The sequence below is a fragment of the Pimephales promelas genome, chromosome 24, assembly GCF_988280905.1.
Source record: "Pimephales promelas chromosome 24, fPimPro1.hap1.1, whole genome shotgun sequence".
Lineage (NCBI taxonomy): Eukaryota > Metazoa > Chordata > Actinopteri > Cypriniformes > Leuciscidae > Pimephales > Pimephales promelas.
In genome coordinates, this window is record NC_142792.1 from 18,137,329 (window position 1) to 18,155,000 (window position 17,672).

Below are 17,672 nucleotides of genomic sequence, written 5' to 3' on the forward strand. Positions count from 1 at the left end.
TTTGTTTATACAGAGATTTCGGAAGTTTTACCTTTCACTAAACATATTTATATATACGGGAAACCGCAATGGAAGACGATTTCGGTATATCTAAATATGTTTAGTAAAAAGGTAAAACTTCCGAAATCTCCTTGTAAATATTGAGTGACGTCACACGCAAGCCATCACTTCCGGCGTAACATTGAACTGATTCAGTTCGGTTCAGTTGGACATTGCACAACAACTGATTCAGATCACTTGGATTACACGAGGTAAAAACGATATAAATACTGTTTGTTTTCTCACAAAAACCGCTCGTTTCGTGTCTTAGGCCATCAGTGTGTACTTACATTTACGAGTCATTAAATCAAATAATTTTGACTTCTCTGTGCATGCTTTTTGGTGGACCCCCTTTCCCCTTTGGAGAGAGAGTGTTGGGAAAGGACCACGAGTCACGATTCAAACTCGGGTCAATCGAAGCACGACCGCACTACATGTCGGAGGTTCCGACTTTTATTTTTTATAATAAGGCATACAACGAGTGGGAAGTCCAAATAAGCGAACAACAGAACGTTAAAATAAAAATTCATAAGAAATGAGCAATTTAATCCAAGTCTTCTAAAGAGACACGATCGCTTTATATGATGAACATATTTAATGTAGGCTTTAATTCACATACATTTATCAGCAAATGTACATAGAGCACTAAAATTTGGTCAACGGAAGCTCAAGCGTGCTTGCTTGATGCTTCTCAAACATTAGACTGCACCCTAGAAAGGCTGCGTATCTCGGTTGCCAGCCCGTTCTCATCCCAAGGCGTCATATATTGACGCTTTTGACATTTCGTCTGCATCCAACACACATGACACCCTTTAGCGTCAATATGAGACGAAGATATATCTGGGCCAGAATGCGCCTCCTAGTGGTCTAACCCTAACCCTACCCCAGACCTAAACCCACCCATAACCGAACAAAGCTCTGTGCGTGTTATATTGACACTAAAGGGTGCCATGTGCGTTGTATTTAGACGGAATTTCAAAAGTGTTATTATATGACGCCCTAGGATGAGAACACGTTGCAAGCACCACTGAAGGTCATCTCAATTTGAAGAATCCTTGGAGAGCAGCCTTTGTTTTGTATCCTTCATTCAGCTCATTTTGAAGGATGCCTCAAGTGTATCCTTCATGTACTTCAATCACCCATAATCCTTTGCACACATTCGAATTCACAGAAAAGACATAATTTGCTTTGGGGGATTTACACCTGTAATATGTTCCTTGTGACATTGCATTAAGGTCATTTTCAAAAGTGTTCCCTCTTGACAGGAATGGGGCCGATGCCATGGACAGTTAATTCTGAAATCTACCCTCTTTGGGCCAGAAGCACGGGCAATGCTTGTTCGGCTGGGGTGAACTGGACCTTCAACGTGCTGGTGTCTCTAACGTTCCTCCATATGGCCCAGTATCTGACTTACTACGGTAATGCTCTAAACAGTTCAGTGACAGCAGTCATGAACTTGACCTTTTTGTCAGCATCATCCCAGTATTTGATCTCTCAACATCAAGAGTATACTATGCATAAAGGCATTGTAGAACTAATTATGTTCATGACTCACTATTACTTTCATCTGGAAGTCTCTGTGACATTTTAAGCACACTTTCCTGGACTTATTATGGCAATTCCTCAATTTTTATTACTGAAAATGAAAAAAGAAAGGCTGTCTTGGGAACAGGATATCAGTTAAATAAATGCTTTGCATCTGAAACTTTTCTTTTTTTGGCTGACATCTTCTAGGCCATTAGATAATTTTTGTGTATATTTATTATTTTGTTTGTAAAGGGGGAAAAAATGTCAAAAATACATAAAGAAAATATCAACACTAAAAACTACCGGTACACAAATGCATTGGAACTGCAATGAAGAAGCTTGTTTTATAGGCACAGAATAAAAAATAATAAAGTAATAGGACTTTTTATCTGACAATTCTGACTTTTTTTCTCAGAATTGCATGTTTATATCTAGCAATTCTGACTTTATAACACGCAATAGTGTTTATTTCTCGCAATTCTGAGAAATAAAGTCAGAACTACTCGCAATTGTGAGATAAAAAGTCGCAATTATCTTTTTAAATGTTTTATTTTGTGGTGTAAACAAGTTCGCTTTTAAAAACACTTTTGCTGATAATTTACTCACCCCCATGTCATCCAAGATGTCCACGTCTTTCTTTTTTTAGTCGAAAAGAAATTAACGTTTCAAGGGCTTTAAATGACACCAAAAGATGAATAAGGGTCTTATCTAGGACCCTTCGAGTCATGAACACGGCAAGGTGAGTATTTGTGCTTATAAAACTTAAACTTTTTAATTTATTTGTTAAATGGCCGATCGTTTCGCTTGATAAGACCCTTATTCATCGTCTGGTGTCATTTAAAGCCCTTTGAAGCTGCACTGAAACTCTCATTTGGACCTTGAACCGGTTGGTTCCCAATGAAATCCATTATATGGAGAAAATCCTGGAATGTTTTCATCAAAAACCTTAATTTCTTTTCAACTTAAGAAAGAAAGACATTGACATTGGATGACATGGGGGTGAGTAAATTATCAGCAAAAGTTTTTTTAAAAGTGAACTACTCCTTTAATTCTGACTGGGCCAGCAAAAAGAAAAGAAAATGAAAAGAAAAGAAAATAGTTTTAGTCTGTATAATTTGGATATTTTTAGCCATTATAAAAATGATAATTTATGAAATAATATCTCTCTTTTGTTTTCCAGGTGTATTCTTCCTTTATTCCAGTTTGGCTCTATCTGGTTTCTTTTTCATTTATGGCTGCCTCCCTGAGACTAAGGGACGGCGACTAGAAGAGATCGAGTCCTTGTTTTATAACCGGCTCTGCTCGTGTGGCATTTCGGATTCTGATGAGGATCGGCAGGTGGAATACATCCGGGTAAAAGGGTCAAACTACCACCTATCGGACAACGACGCATCAGATGTCGAATAACGCGTGCGAAACCTCTGGTTTGGCATCGATTGAGCATCGCTCAACCCTGACGTCAGGTCCGCCCACTGTATTGGTCAGGTTGAGCCTCCCTCATCCAGACGTTCACCGCGATGGCAAGAACAGGGTTGTAGAGCACACACAAACAAACACGCAGTGCCATGTCAGCTTTTATAATATTGTCAGTACGTCTCTGGCTCGTTCCTTCACTGTCAGATGAATATCCTCTGCTTATTTATGTAAAATGAGATGTTAGCTGTAAATGCAGTAATATATATGCAGAAGAACATGTTTGTTTTTTTCTTAATGTCATGAACGCAAAAGCAAATTTTATACATATATAAATTGGAATGAAAAAAACTGATATTTGCTGCAATTTCCGTTCACCACACTGACAACTTCTAGTTCTGAGGACCCTAAAAATGTCAAAAGGGTTTATTGTATTTTAGAATAATAGTAAAGTCGTCAAACATGCTATCAATGGAAGTGTTGGAATTAAGTAGAGATCACAAATATTCAACAATATTTTGCCTATATGGGCATTCAGAAGTCTGTCTGAATTCTATAAATGAATCCAAACCGGTTTCCTAAAATAATGTGACTCCCTGAATATCAACAAAATATATATATTGCAGTGAATAAACATCATTTGCCAACGTGATAATATGCGTATTATCCGTATTTCACCGTCTGGATTTTAAAGTGCCATAGATTATTTTGTCATTTGAACCATCATGTTTGTAGGATTAGAGATCATTGACACAAAAAAAGTCAGATGTAGCTTTCTGCAGTTTTCCTGTGATAGTGTATTGTGGCCTTATAAAATATTTCACAATTTGTATGTCAGTTTGTTTCATTTGCTTTTAAATGTTTACATTTAAGATGTTATGATATTTTTATTATCATTTTAATTTGTCTTCCTTATAGCCTAGTGTACAAAATCCTCACAGTTGGTCCTCACCGTTTCGACAAGTACTGTAATATCCATTGTTCTTTTGTGCTTCTTCGTAAGTACAGACAAATACACAGCAAAGTGTGTCAAACCGGCCTGAAAATCTCTATGTTGTGATTGTAGCTTTATCAAAACCAAGTTGATGGCTCCCATAAAAGCAACCAATAACGTGCTCAAGTTCCTGTTTAAAGGTTTCACTGTGCTCAGTGTAACATAATTGTGCACATCAGGCCTCGTGTAATGTGTTTTGTTCAGATACTGTACATGATCATGTGTAATTTGACATTTTCCATTGGATAAAACTTAATTTGGTTGAGAGAAGCACAAATTAAATTGGCACAATGTTTGACATTATATCGATTTAGATTTTACAGGAAAAGTTCACCCACAAATGCACCCTCAATCATCAATTACTCACCCTCTCATCTTTTCTAAACTTGTTTTATTCTGTGGAACATTAAAGGACACATTCTTAAGAACGTCAAAGCTGCTCGTTTCCATACACTGAACGCATATAGCGAACGAGGGAAGCCAATCATTTTTACATTTTTGGGTGTACTATTCCAAACCAATAAAAACTCTAATATTAAACATATTGCTTCTATTTGAGTCCAAGAGAGGTTATAAACGTTTTAGTCTATATGTATGATGTAATTTAGAGATTTATTGAGCAGTTTCATGTGTACCAGATGTATTTGAATTTTAGATTGTACTTGGGAGGTTCTCCATCTGTGTGTTACTAATGAACACATCTGTTTTAAGTGTATGGATGTATATTTTTTTGTTTTTTTGTTTTTGTATGTGAAAAACAAAATGCAGCGTTTCTAAAATGAATGGAAACTAGTCAGGACAAATGTTGTGTTGTACAGTATTTGATTACTGTTGCTGTAAACTGTTGCTAGATTTATATTATATAAAACTAAATATATGAACTTTGAAAACTTGAATATGTACTTGGAGATTATAATAAAGACAATAACATACAACATTGGGTTTTTAATCCTACATGCATCAAATTTGAACAGTCGATTTTTCAAAATGTACTTTTGCTTACTGTCTAATCCTTTTCGTCCTTTAACGTCAGCAGAATCTCAGCAGCTTCTTGTTTCTTTGTCTCTTCAGAGGCCCAGTTGACACCTTTCTCTGTCGTGAATTTTTTCTTCTTTTTCACGGGTTCTCCTGCATGCTTGACGTCCTTGACAGGGTTTCGCGTCACACTTTCCAAACGAGGGCTGTCACACCTCGCTAATTTCACTTTAGCTCTCCACATCTCATCTGTTTTCTGTTCTGGAGTAAACAAAAGATTTTTTTTAAAATGTACAATTTAACCTTCAAAATCATAATATAATATGGGAAATTGTTAGTTCTGGGTAAATTACATTCTAATGTCCTAATATACAATATTGTTGGGGTCAGTTTCTAATGGCTGCATTCATTGATTAAAAAATAAATAAAACTAATGTTTTATTCTTAATGTTATTATTTTAATATTTCTAGTATACTTTACAATTCCTGTGATCAAAAGTTGAATTTTCACATGATCCTCCAGAAATCATTGAGTCAATCAAAAGAACAACATTTATTTTTACATCATCTCGTTTCAGCCCGACGCACTTATCATTTTCACATCCTGCGCCACGTTGTTTAAATGGCAAATGCATTTGTGCACATTTATGCCTGAAAACGGTCTGAAAACGAGGTGTGTGTTCAGGTGCATTGTTGGCGCATTACATTTTGAGGCAACATATTATGTACATAAAGATATGGTGGAATCCTGCTTGTCTCGTAAATGGTCTGCTCGCACGCTTTAGCCTCGCTCGCGATCAGGCTCAAGTGCAACTGACTTTTAAAGGGAATGGGAAATTACACTCTGATTACTTACTGATTACTATATTGCAAGTTACACACACATATCTCATAAAGAGAATCGGGAGATCGCCTAGGGACAACCCCAAAAGTGGATTCCTGGATTAATGCATCATGCTGCATTAGTCATATATTCACTTTTTTTTTTATAGGCCTATAGCGCTGTTGTCTTGTTTGTATTGAAAAGAACAGCGTGGACATTTTGGAAAAGACAAAGATGTGAAAATAATGACAGAAAATGAATTTAAAATCATCCATGTTTATCAGGAACATCTGGAAAATTTCACACACAAAAAAGAGGTTTCACAGTGGATTAGTTATACCTGAGGCTTTGCGGAGAGGTTGTTTCAAATTTGGCGTTACATCTCTCTCTGTGCTCTTCCGACTACGAAGTTTGCGGAGGTGAAAGTCTGCTTGTGATTCCGGATGTCTCTGTACCGGCTGGTTTGCTGCTGATGCCTCTGAGGGACTATTTCCCGTTCTTTTGCGGCCATCTTCCGGAGAACTAAGTGTAGTTGGATTGAGTATCTGATTAAAATGAAAAGACTGCTGCCTTGTGGTAGGGACATTGGTTTTCTGATCAGCGGTGGGGAAAGGCACAGATTTGCTGGGATGAATAGGTGAACACTGAACTGAGACATCACAGTTAGATAAAGCTTCTGTTTGTGTCCCCTTATTCAAGGTTATTGGAGGATCCTGCAGATGAGAAGGAACAAACTGATTCTCATTGCGTTTTTGCCCAGTTTACTTATCTCATGTCTGAAACTCTGGATTTTACCTCGTTTGAAAACTTACCTTGCACTTTGACAACTTGCAATCACAACAGTGCTTTGCTATGAGAGAATCTTCAGCGTGAGGCAAGTCCATTTCTTCTTCCTGTTCATCGAGAGAGGATTTCATGGTCATAAAGAAATAACTGAATGTTTGAATTTCACAGTTTCACCACAGTTTTTGTCTTACGTCATCTAGGCCGAGATAAACTCCTCTTGGAGATTCCCAACCGTGTACAAAGACATTTCTACCATCAGCACCTGCTGAAACACAATAAAACATAATGTTCTGAGCACTAAAACAATATATTTATCTATTCCAATAATAACCAGAAAACTTACATGTGTTGCTGTCAGTACATCCAAATTTCTGAAAGGAAAAAACACTCAACTTACTGTATGTTAATGTTGCTTTCAACCACAAGAAGGCAGTATTTACCTACAATTGATAGGACTATTGCAATTGTCATAGTTTGTCACCCTTTCCCTTACTTTATTTCTAAAAAAAAAAAAAAATAATCAAATCTTTGCATTAATGAAGTAACCATATGCTAAAAATTATGTAAACAGAAAATATCCATAAACACATTTTTTTTTACATAATGTTTTCTTTTCGAAACTTCTAAAAGCTTGTTTTTCCATACCTGTGTTGAAAACTCCTCATTGTACATGTTTTGTGATCTGTCACTTGAATTCATTGTGGAAAGCACTAAGAAACATGAATAATACGAATAATTGCTTTATATATGCAATATATGGTTTATACATGGTTTTCAGTGTTAGAAGAGTTAAGGTTAATGTTTCATTACTTCATAAAATATATCAGATGAGCAATTTGTACTTAGACACTGGTGATCATATAATATAGACATTTTTTATCTTTGCACTGTTTGGGTAAACACTGAGAGTACTATTGTAATTTTTATGGCCTCTGAATAAATAAATAAATAAATATAAACATACATATTTACAAGCCAAAAATATTTCTATATTATATTATCACCAGTGTCTAAGTACAAATTGCTCATCTGATCTGTTTTATGAAGCAACCGTAATACTATGAAACATTAACCGTAACTGTTCTATATATATCCTGAAAGTTTTTATTCTAGTATCTCCCTGTAACTACATATGTTAGGCGCTATATTACCTTCACAATCTCTATTCTTGAAATCAATGAACAGTGGTTCCTCCGGTTGTTCACTGCTCAGTGGATAAAAACCTGAGGTCACTGAATCCTCGTCCATCTCTGGGCTGTAACAGATGATAATCAATGTTATATGCACTTTCTCATACCTATTCTCTTACTGGCATACTGTGTTGGAAATATAGTAATTTAGTACCCACTTTGGTAATGTGCTCTCAAACTGAATTCCAACCACTGGACTGTTGTGAGGCAGATCTTGCTCAGGAGCTTCATTGGATGCAATGGTCCATGGATTATTCAGCTTGGTTGGTTGAGAGAATGACACATACTGAAAAGAGACATACACTGTAAAAATGTGTGTTACTATGTTGTGTTGCCCAAACTGTTGACTTGATATCAATACACCTGAGGAGTTTTATTGTCAGGATTTTCCCTGGATGGCAGGAAGGAGGGTACATGTGGTGTGGGTTTGGGTTGGAATGGATCTGTGGAGCCATTTAAAGTTGAGGATGGTTGATTTTCTGAGCCACTGGCATCGGACAGGTTAGATTCAAACACAGGAGACAGCTATGAGAGAAAAGGCATATATAATCGGTGATAATTAACTTTAATATTGATAATGACAAGTTAATAATAAGGTAATGTCTGATTAATGTAATATAGGTGAATTATTTTGTGGTAGTGACCACTTTAGTCGTCCTTACCGGATTGACCTTGAATTTTTCAGCAAGGCGATGTTTTCTGATTTTGAAAACAGGTGTGTCTACACTGTTGAAACAAATACCCAATAGCTGTAGATTAAATTATTTGGAAATATACTGTAGATTGAATAACAAACCTATTGAAAATGTACCTGTGCTGTGTCTGACTGGTGACTAGGTCCAATTTTGAAGGAGTGCAAGGGCTCATTGGTAACTCTAAGGGTTCGTTCAAAGCTTTTTTGGTTCTGTTTCCAACAATCGACAGGTTTGTTTTTGGTTTGGCTGCAAAACAAAACATATCATACATGTCTTTATTAAAGGGATATAAAAAGATTGCTATGTGTCCATTTGTAAGTGCAATATGACTGTACCAGTTTTTTCTTTCTTTGACGCAATCTGGTTGACTATAAATAATGTCAGCAGATCCATATTGCCAGAGTTTTGTCCTTTGGTTGAGTCCATAATATTTGACTTTATCTTCATCCTTTGCCTTTGAAAAAACGCCTTGAGGTGGAACAGAGATATAAAAAATAAAAAACACTGCACAACAAGCTCTGGTAAAAAGATAGAGAGCTGGTTAGCTGGTCTAGCTTGTTTAAGATGGATGTAGCTGGTCTAAGCTGTCTCTCAGCCTGGCCAAGCTAGTATTAAGCTGGTTTTACTTGGTTGGTCAGCTAGTCTCCAAGCCTGACCATTTAAAGAATTGGTAAAAACAATCCTGCTAAACCAGCTATGACCAGGCTGGAAGGCCACATAAGACTAGCCAACCAGTTTAGGCTGGTTTTAGCTGTCTTTTTTACCCTATATAGGCTTTCTTGTAGCTCAAACAGAAGAGCATTGGCCTTTGCAATGCCAAGGCCATTCAATTCCCAGGGAAAGCAAGCACTGATAAGAATGTAAAGTGTACCTTAAAATGCAATGTAAGTCACTTTGGATAAAAGCCATGTGGCAGGCTACATTTTTGTAGGCTTATTTACAAAGAAGTTATAGGTCTAGTTCAAATGTAGGCTACTACTATAAATGTTGAGTCACTTTAAATTTGAAAACGTCTTAAATATGGGGTTTAAATAGATTAAATGTACTTACTCTCTGTTTTATGGTGTCTTCTTTGTTTTTCATAAACCTGCTCCTGTTTAGTTAAGATTAGATGTCATTAGATGAAATGTAAACTTTACCAAGTAATTTTGATAACATCTTTGCTTTGAAATCTTAGAAATTTTAAGTTAAGAATGATATAAAATTATTATTAGTGAGTTAATTAAGTCATTAGCACTGACCGGGTTCCTCCGACCCAGTTCATGTTGCTGTCAGTCTGAGGCGGTTATAAATCCCTCTCCTCTGTCTCTCGTTTTCAACAGATAAGTAAACACTGACAGCGTAAAATGTTAACTTTTCAGTTTATGTTGGTATTAGGCATATGTCAAGAACATAAATCGATAAAATATAATCTTAATTTGAAAACGAAGCGATAACGGCGCGATTGTACTTACTCCATGCGCGCGAGAACTTCACTAACACTACTGAATGTGAGTGACGTCAACGGTCATATCAGCGATCTTCTTTTTAAAGTCTGTCTTTAGAAATTGATTGTATTATTGAATTTATACAATGCAATTGGACTAGACAACAATGCAGCAATTGGTTCGTGTGTGGCGTGAAAATGTCGTTTGAGATTGAGATCTTGTTTGTATTAATAATATTATTGAGATACCTCTCTAAAAATAAACTGACAATATATTGTCATACAATACTGCAGAAATCACACAACACTGCAGTGTTGCATGACAATAATAAAAAATGGATGGCAATAATAAAAACATTTACTATCATTCTTTTGAAAATAAAAACTTTAGATAGCTGTAAAGACCACCACACTAGGATCAACAAAAATAACCTCATAAATAAATTCATAATTTCCAATGTTTACTTGTATTACAAATGGCTAACTTTTTAGCAAATAATTGTTTGGGCAGATCAGACCATTCCGTTATATTTACATATGTAAAGTGCGGCAGCCAATCAGCGTAGAGTGGGGGCGTGACCAATGAGGAAAACCCAAATGACGGAAGCATCTACATAGCGGTGCTGTTCCAGCCTTACGGTGCTATGAATTGTATGTATATATTCTCTATTTAAGGCATTGAATGACCATATGGATGTAACTCGGAACAAATAGAAGATTGCAAACTACTTGTTTTTGTAAAAGCAGGATAAAAAAAATGAGCAACATCCTTCATGCGGCATCAAAAGTGAAATGGAATCAGAGCACTGCGGCGAAAAGAGCGGTGTTCCTGGCGGCCGCCGTATACGGGGCGAAAACGCTTTACCCCATCATCTGCAAACAAATAAATCAACGCAAAACAACCAGGAACAGCACATCTGCACCAGGACACGAGAATGGATTGATTCCTATTCATAAAGCTACACCAGAGACCGTGGCTGGTCTTAGTAAATCACCCGGTGTCAATGCGGAATTCTTCAAGCAGGTTCTTGATCTGGTTAAAATCGTATTCCCGAGGTTTGTAACCAAAGAACTGGGTTTACTATGTTTACATTCAGTAGCTCTCGTTTCACGGACGTTTCTGTCTATTTACGTGGCAGGTTTGGATGGTAAAATAGTGAAAACGATCGTAGAGAAGGAGCCGCGGAGCTTCATGATCAAACTGATGAAATGGCTTCTGATCGCCATCCCTGCCACATTCGTCAACAGCGCGATCCGTTATCTGGAGTGCAAGCTCGCGCTCGCGTTTCGCACGCGCTTGGTAGATCATGCATATAAAACATATTTCACCAATCAAACCTATTATAAGGTCAGTAACATGGACGGGAGGCTGGCGAACCCGGACCAGTCTTTGACCGAGGATGTGATGATGTTCTCGCAGTCCATTGCGCATTTGTATTCAAATCTCACCAAACCCATTCTGGACGTGATACTGACTTCATATACGTTGATACAGACCGCGCGATCTCGGGGTGCGAACGCAACCGGACCGACTCTGTTAGCGGGTCTGGTGGTGTTCGTCACGGCCAAGATTCTGCGCGCCTGCTCGCCAAAGTTTGGTAAACTGGTGGCGGAAGAGGCGCACAGGAAGGGATACCTAAGATATGTGCACTCCAGAATCATAGCCAATGCAGAGGAGATCGCCTTCTATAGGGGACACACGGTGAGGAAATACATAATGCAGATTAAAATAGCATATAATTGCTCTTTTGGAAGGGCATTGGGCGAGGAAATGCATCAGTCATATAGAGTGCAAATGTGATTATTGGGTACTTTTATAGGGGTCGTGTCAGAAACGATGCACACATGTGCCTGAATAACATAAGGACGAGGAAATGCATCATTAAAACGTGTAGTTTACTTTTTAGGTTTTACTTCAGCTTTTTATGTAATGAGTTTTATTTCATAATTGTGATTTACTAAAACAGTCCTGGAAATGAGCTTATCCAGAGCTGGATTCATTTTTCAATTCCAATTCATTTTCTGAGTTTAAATTCAAAATTGAAGTACTCGGATTAGGAACTCTGTAAAAAGTGATAAATTTAAAACTTAAAAAAAGTACAAAAAAATCAATTTCCTTAAAATTAAGTAAATAAACATAATTGAGTTGTGTGAACTTGACAAGTCCACACAACTTAATTTTTTTCAATTACGCATGAGGTTTATTTACTTAATTTTAAGGCAAGGGGTTTCCTCCCTTATTAAACTCGAGTCAACTGATCACTTTTTTAAGTGAAGTAGAATTAAAGTTAATTGACAAATTCAGAAATTCATATAACTGTGTATATATGTTTTAACTATAAAAATGTTCGCCAAGACACATTTAGAATGTTAGTTTGACAAAACCTTTTTTGAAAGTCTCGATTTTGGGTGTTATCATGTGGCAGGTGGAGATGAGGCAGCTGCAGAAGTGTTACAGTGCCCTGGCGGAGCAGATGAACCTCATCCTATCGAAACGTCTGTGGTACATCATGATCGAGCAGTTCCTCATGAAGTACGTCTGGAGTGGATGTGGTCTGGTTATGGTCGCAGTGCCCATCATCACTGCAACTGGCTTTGCTGACAACGGTAAAGCAGAAGTCCAGTTTATGCAGTTCTACAGTATATAGTTTGTAATTTCATTGCAATTACAGTGATATATACTGTATATGTTTGTATTTATTACATTATTGTAGCACAACGTATTTGCTTAAAGATGTAATTTGTCTCCTGAAGAGCTGGCGGATGGTCAGACGCAAGTGTTGGTGAGTGAAAGAACAGAGGCCTTCACAACAGCACGCAATCTACTGGCCTCAGGGGCCGATGCCATTGAAAGGATCATGTCTTCTTATAAAGAGGTAAAAAATGAAACATGTTCCTTTTGTTCACCTGTATTTATTTTTACAGTCATTAATCATTATGAACAATATGGATGTTCTTGATATGAACACAAATGAGCATTTCGAGTCATATTTCATCACAATATCAAAAGAAAGAAATAGGAAATTATTATTTTACACAGACACACACACACTTTTTATTTTATTCATTATTTTATTGTATAGCAGTGCAACAACAAGGGCCTCTAGGAACTGTAACCACAAAGGATGTGATGTCACGCAGCAGTGAAAGCTGGGAATCTTTGCTATAGGCTAGTGATCTGTGTTGGTATCAGCTGCCACTCTGTTGACTAAGCCTGCCGGGCAACTTAATCCACCATCTGTTGAACAGAGAGCATCAGTCAGACCCACTTCACAGATGCTGCGTGTGTCCATTACAACGAAAGACACTATAAAGCACAGCATCATGCTATTTCAGACCTTTTATCCAAGTTGTGTTCTAATAATAAGTGTTAGCTAGCCCTACATGTGTTTTGATAATTACCATTTTGACAAGAAATGTAAATGTGAGCAGTGCTTGCTAGTGTAAAACCTGTCATATTGTCAGGTCGTACCTACAGTATGTGGTTTTTATCATATTGCTATGCTTTAGGCCATTGCTATACTATTGCTGTCACGGTTGGTGGCTGTAATGAGTGCGCTAAGAAAAGGAGTACAATCCTTTTCGAGTACAAGTGATCGGAATCGACCAATTTTCACGTGATCGGCCATGATCGGCGACCGGCTGGTCAGTCTGACAAATGGCGATTTTATGCCGGTCAAACGAACTCTGGCGCCACCTGATTAGCATCGAGCATTAGTATCACATGTGCACAGGCTGCACACGGAACGCACATGTAGGTCACACAACGAGCCGGAGCGGAGTGTGAGCGTCAAGCAGGAGCGGCGCGTGAGCAGCACTGAAGCGCGGTTTTGGCGCCCAGTCTATTTTTGCTCGATTTTAAATGGCTAAAATCGGTATCGGCAGGTCAAACTCAAGGAACAATCAGAAATTGGGATCGGCCTAGAAAACTGTAATCGGAGCATCTCTACAAAATTGACAGTCATTAATAATAATCTTCACGAGGAAACACGCAGGAGAACGACATAATACTAAGATGATACTGGACACAGGAAATAAGGAAACAGTGGGTTTAAATACGTGTGTAATTGGTGAAAAACAGAACAGGGGCAGGAACTAAATGAATAACCAGCAAAACTAACTAGGAAACACAGGCAGACAGACAAACAGGGAAACCAAAACACCATGACAATAAAACAGAACATACACGTTACAGTACACCCTCCTCCGGGAAGGTGCGTACGGTCAAACAAACGGTCTAACTGAGGAGGAAGGGTGGGGGCTCTAAAGAGGTGCAGGTGGCTTGAGAGGCCAGGGCAGTGTTGATGGTGGGAGGATCGAGGAGCAGGAGGGGGCAAGGGAGGACCCAGGAAGCGCAGTCAGTGTGATGTCCCACTGTGGATTCGAGGGAGGGAGGAGCAAAGGTGGAAGTTTAGCTGATGTCACCAGGGGAAGGACTTATGGAGACGAAGCAGATGGAGGTTGAGACCAAGGTTGAGCTAAAGAGACGATGAGTCCACGCTGCATCAATGGCTCTGGGGACCGAGGTGGAGCCGCAGCAATGGGCGTCCGAGCAGGTGGGACTGAGGACCAAGTTGGAACCGGAGGGAAGTTGGAGTCCAACGAAGCCAAAAGGGTGAATGGATGAAGCACAGTTGAAGGTCTGCAAGTCCGTGGCGCAAGCAGAGCGACGTCTGATTAAGGCCTAGCCGGAGGGACGATGAAGCCCATGGGAGGAGCCAGAGTAAAGCCGACAGGTCGACAAGCCGAGATGGAGCGATGGACAGGGGATCCTCTTGACTAGGCAGAGCTGGTGACCGGAAGACCAGAGTTGGATCTGCAGAGCAGAGAGGAATACACCTTGAATGAGCTGACAGAAACCAGCTGAGGTGGGGCGTATATACTGGCTGGCTTTGGAAGAGAAGGTGGGAGAGGGAGGCTGGGTGAGATCTCTGGAGACAAAGGAGACTTGTAGCGGGGCGGGACCAGTGGGCATGGGAGAATCAGGAAAATATACTCTTGCAAATCCTCAAAATATTAAGCAGAGTCCAGCTGCAGTTCACTCTCAGTGGCAGGAATTGCCCAGGGCTTTCCTCCATGTTCTTGTACTCCACGAGAAGTCCAACGGCGATGCACTGTGTTGACGGCTCACACACCTGGTCAGAATCACTGGAGCTCGGGCTTCGGGACATAAGCTCTCTGCTGACTGGGTTATGGGTCTGAAGTGGGTCTGGTGATGTCCTCAGCTGGGCAGATGGTGGAAGCCGATCCATTAGACACCAGCACCCACTCCACAAAGTGGCGAAATCCACTCTGGGACCGTGCCTAGGACTGGGTAGTGAGTTAGGCACGGGAGATCTAAAAAGTCCCTTGTATGGTCCTTCTGCTCCAGGCTGACAGTGAGTAGGTCCATCTTGAGGGTGAAGAAAAAAAAAAATTCATTCACTATGGTGACACATGCAGGAATTTTGTCCACTTCAACCTGTCCTAGACAGTAATGTTTGGATTAGGAAACACTGTTCATTTTCGAATAGCAGAGCACATCAAGCTAGCAATGGAAAATCCCCTTTAAGCCCCTTTTACACAGCTCCAGAAAAAATTGCCGGGAAATTGCCAGAACGCCCTCTGTGTGAACGCAAACACGACCCGGGATTGATATCGGCATTGATGCCGGGTTGGGGACCATTGCCAGAATCAGTCCCGGAACGTGCGCTGTGTGAACAAAAGCCAGGTACAGTACCTTAAGGGGTGTGTCATAGTGATGACGTTCGTGCCGTCGCGCAACTCTGTTGCTCTTAGAAGAAAGTTTGTGTTCATCATCAACAAAGAAAGGACGAACAAATGTCTGCAAACTAGAATGAAGCAGAGACCAGGAGCTCCTCACTATCTGCGCTGAAGCTGAGATCGTTCACCAACTTTGTGGAACGGTATGTGTACGTTACACGTCACATCCTGACGTCATGTGTCTTTCCGGGATCTTTAAGGGTTGTGTGTGAACGCACTCACAGATCCCGGCAAATCACTGGCAGTGTGAATGAACCAAAATCAAACAATCCCAGGACAAATGCCGGGTCACATTATCCCTGTATTTTTGGGAATCTCTGTGTGAAAGGGGCTCTAGATTCCTAAACCCTTTAAAAGGTCTCAGGAGAAAATCTTTCTTGTTGACTCTATTGAGTTCCCAAAGGAAAGCACAAAGCTTCTTGCCTAGGCTCCTGGGATGTGGTGTGTCTGCCTAAACAAGGACAAACACTTGTTAAACACTTTCTAACACATGCTTTGGATCAGATTAAGCATTCAGGCCAATACTGTGCAAAGGATCGATTTTAAACTTCACACAATGGGTTTACTGAAAGCTGATTAGCATTATTGATGATAAGATGCAGACATTTCAGGGCGCTTTTTTTACATAAGTGGCCTAAATACCTGACCACCTACTTTGGATCATCTGACAAACAGCAGTTGAGCAATGTTATCTGATGTTGAGTCACCCCGACCTCTAATGTCTCACTATCACTCTAATCATATACATTTGTTCTGTGTGCTTTAGGTCACCGAGTTAGCAGGCTACACGGCACGTGTGCATAACATGTTTTCGGTATTTGATGAAGTCCAGAGGGGAATATACAAACGTTCATCTGCCACCTCGGAGATAATAAGCGGGAACCGACCTGAGATGCACATCGACGGGCCTCTGGAAATCAAAGGTCTAGTGAATAAAGGGCAACTGTGCTCATCATTTACTCACCCTTATGATTAAACTCGTTCTTCTGTGGAACATAAAAGATGGTTTGAGAAATGTCTCAGTGTTTTTTTTTTTCCCATACAATAAGAGTCAATGGTTCTTCAAGCATTCTTCAAAGTATCTTCTTTAGGCCGTGTGTCCACCAAAGCGTTTTTAGACAGCTGAAAACGCTAGACGCTATGCTGAAGACGCCGTGCTTTGGGCGCTTGAGAGCGTTTTGGCAGTGCAACGTTTTTTTTCCGTTGAGACGTTTCGTTGCTATGATACAGAATATATGCAGCAGTTTGAATGTTGTGACAGTTGGTCGGTGTGGTATTAGTCCCTCCCCTCCTCCACTGTGATTGGACGGCTGGGTAAAAAGTGACAGTGATGAGCGCTACGTTTTATCCAAAGTTGAACATTTTTCAACTCCCAGCGACCAGTAAAAACGCTCGGCGCTTCAGCGTGAAAAAAACGCTCAGCGCCTCGGTACGCTCATGGCGTTTAAAAAACGCGGCGCTCCCATTGAAAACACTTGAAAACATACGCCAGGCGCGTGGAAAAACGTTTTGGTGGACACACGGCCTTTGTGTCCCACAGAAGTTTTCATTCCTCTGAAGTTTGTTTATATTCTAAAACGTTGTCTCACTGTTTTAACAGGCAAAGTGATTGATGTGGATAAAGGTATAGTCTGTGAAAATGTGCCTATAATCACTCCTAATGGAGATGTGGTCGTGTCCTGCTTGAACTTCAAGGTAAGATAAACAAGAATAAACTGTATCTGTATCAATTACTTTTAATACTACACATCATTTACTATCAACTTTACACAGTACAATGATACCGTACATGTGTTTCTGGTTTTATCAGTGGGCAAGAGATCATAGTTTCATATTTGCCCGTGCGATTTAGGAACATGAAGTGTCTTGAACAAGTCAAGGCAAGGTTATGGGAATGTTTGGCGTTGTGCAAAGTGAAGTTTAGTTGATTGTGGTTGCTAAGCCTGGTGACAATAGAGAATTAGTATTTTACATTAAACTGATGTCATAAATATCCATAGTATAGTATTTAGCTATTTTTTAGTCTTTTATTAATTTGAAG

At 39.5% G+C, this 17,672-nt stretch overlaps 3 protein-coding genes and 1 long non-coding RNA gene across 8 annotated transcripts in view; 2 read left to right on the plus strand and 2 right to left on the minus strand.

The window, feature by feature from the left end:
* slc2a13a (solute carrier family 2 member 13a) overlaps positions 1-4,908 on the plus strand; it is a 71,805-nt gene extending 66,897 nt beyond the window's left edge. The window contains exons 9-10 of the mRNA XM_039668475.2: positions 1,305-1,457; positions 2,747-4,908. Coding sequence (XP_039524409.2) covers positions 1,305-1,457; positions 2,747-2,973 — 380 coding nt within the window. The 3' untranslated portion in view covers positions 2,974-4,908. The remainder of the gene's footprint in view (positions 1-1,304; positions 1,458-2,746) is intronic.
* Positions 4,906-11,453, minus strand: redic1 (regulator of DNA class I crossover intermediates 1). Of its 5 annotated transcripts, none has more exons than XM_039668478.2 (14): positions 11,318-11,453; positions 9,493-9,535; positions 8,778-8,910; positions 8,559-8,688; positions 8,410-8,473; positions 8,111-8,272; positions 7,906-8,033; positions 7,709-7,812; positions 7,203-7,267; positions 6,901-6,928; positions 6,749-6,819; positions 6,584-6,664; positions 6,112-6,484; positions 4,906-5,209 (listed from the first exon to the last, which is right to left on the minus strand). In XM_039668478.2, the coding sequence occupies exons 1-14, from the start codon at positions 11,347-11,349 to the stop codon at positions 4,980-4,982; spliced, it is 1,644 nt and encodes a 547-aa protein (XP_039524412.2). In that variant the 5' UTR covers positions 11,350-11,453; the 3' UTR covers positions 4,906-4,979. The 5 variants fall into 5 exon arrangements, with proteins under 5 accessions (XP_039524412.2, XP_039524411.2, XP_088982809.1 ...); XM_039668477.2 differs by having other exon boundaries at positions 6,749-6,822; XM_089126683.1 differs by lacking the exon at positions 11,318-11,453 and adding an exon at positions 9,684-10,466.
* The window catches only part of abcd2 (ATP binding cassette subfamily D member 2), a 10,927-nt gene continuing 3,880 nt past the window's right edge, over positions 10,626-17,672 (plus strand). The window contains exons 1-5 of the mRNA XM_039668474.2: positions 10,626-11,570; positions 12,295-12,475; positions 12,623-12,744; positions 16,398-16,554; positions 17,232-17,326. Coding sequence (XP_039524408.2) covers positions 10,626-11,570; positions 12,295-12,475; positions 12,623-12,744; positions 16,398-16,554; positions 17,232-17,326 — 1,500 coding nt within the window. The remainder of the gene's footprint in view (positions 11,571-12,294; positions 12,476-12,622; positions 12,745-16,397; positions 16,555-17,231; positions 17,327-17,672) is intronic.
* LOC148965205 (uncharacterized) overlaps positions 12,776-17,672 on the minus strand; it is a 5,778-nt gene continuing 881 nt past the window's right edge. The window contains exon 3 of the long non-coding RNA XR_016149778.1: positions 12,776-13,106. This is a non-coding gene — a long non-coding RNA (uncharacterized LOC148965205). The remainder of the gene's footprint in view (positions 13,107-17,672) is intronic.

Coding starts and splice junctions, on each gene's coding strand:
- redic1 (XM_039668477.2), bottom strand. CDS start 11,349: ATGAAGTCAGTATCACGTCCAGAATGGGTTTG. Junction 8,689..8,777: donor GTCAAAGAAAGAAAAAACTG/GTACAGTCATAT, acceptor TTTGTTTTGCAG/CCAAACCAAAAACAAACCTG. Junction 7,813..7,905: donor TTTGAGAGCACATTACCAAA/GTGGGTACTAAA, acceptor CATCTGTTACAG/CCCAGAGATGGACGAGGATT.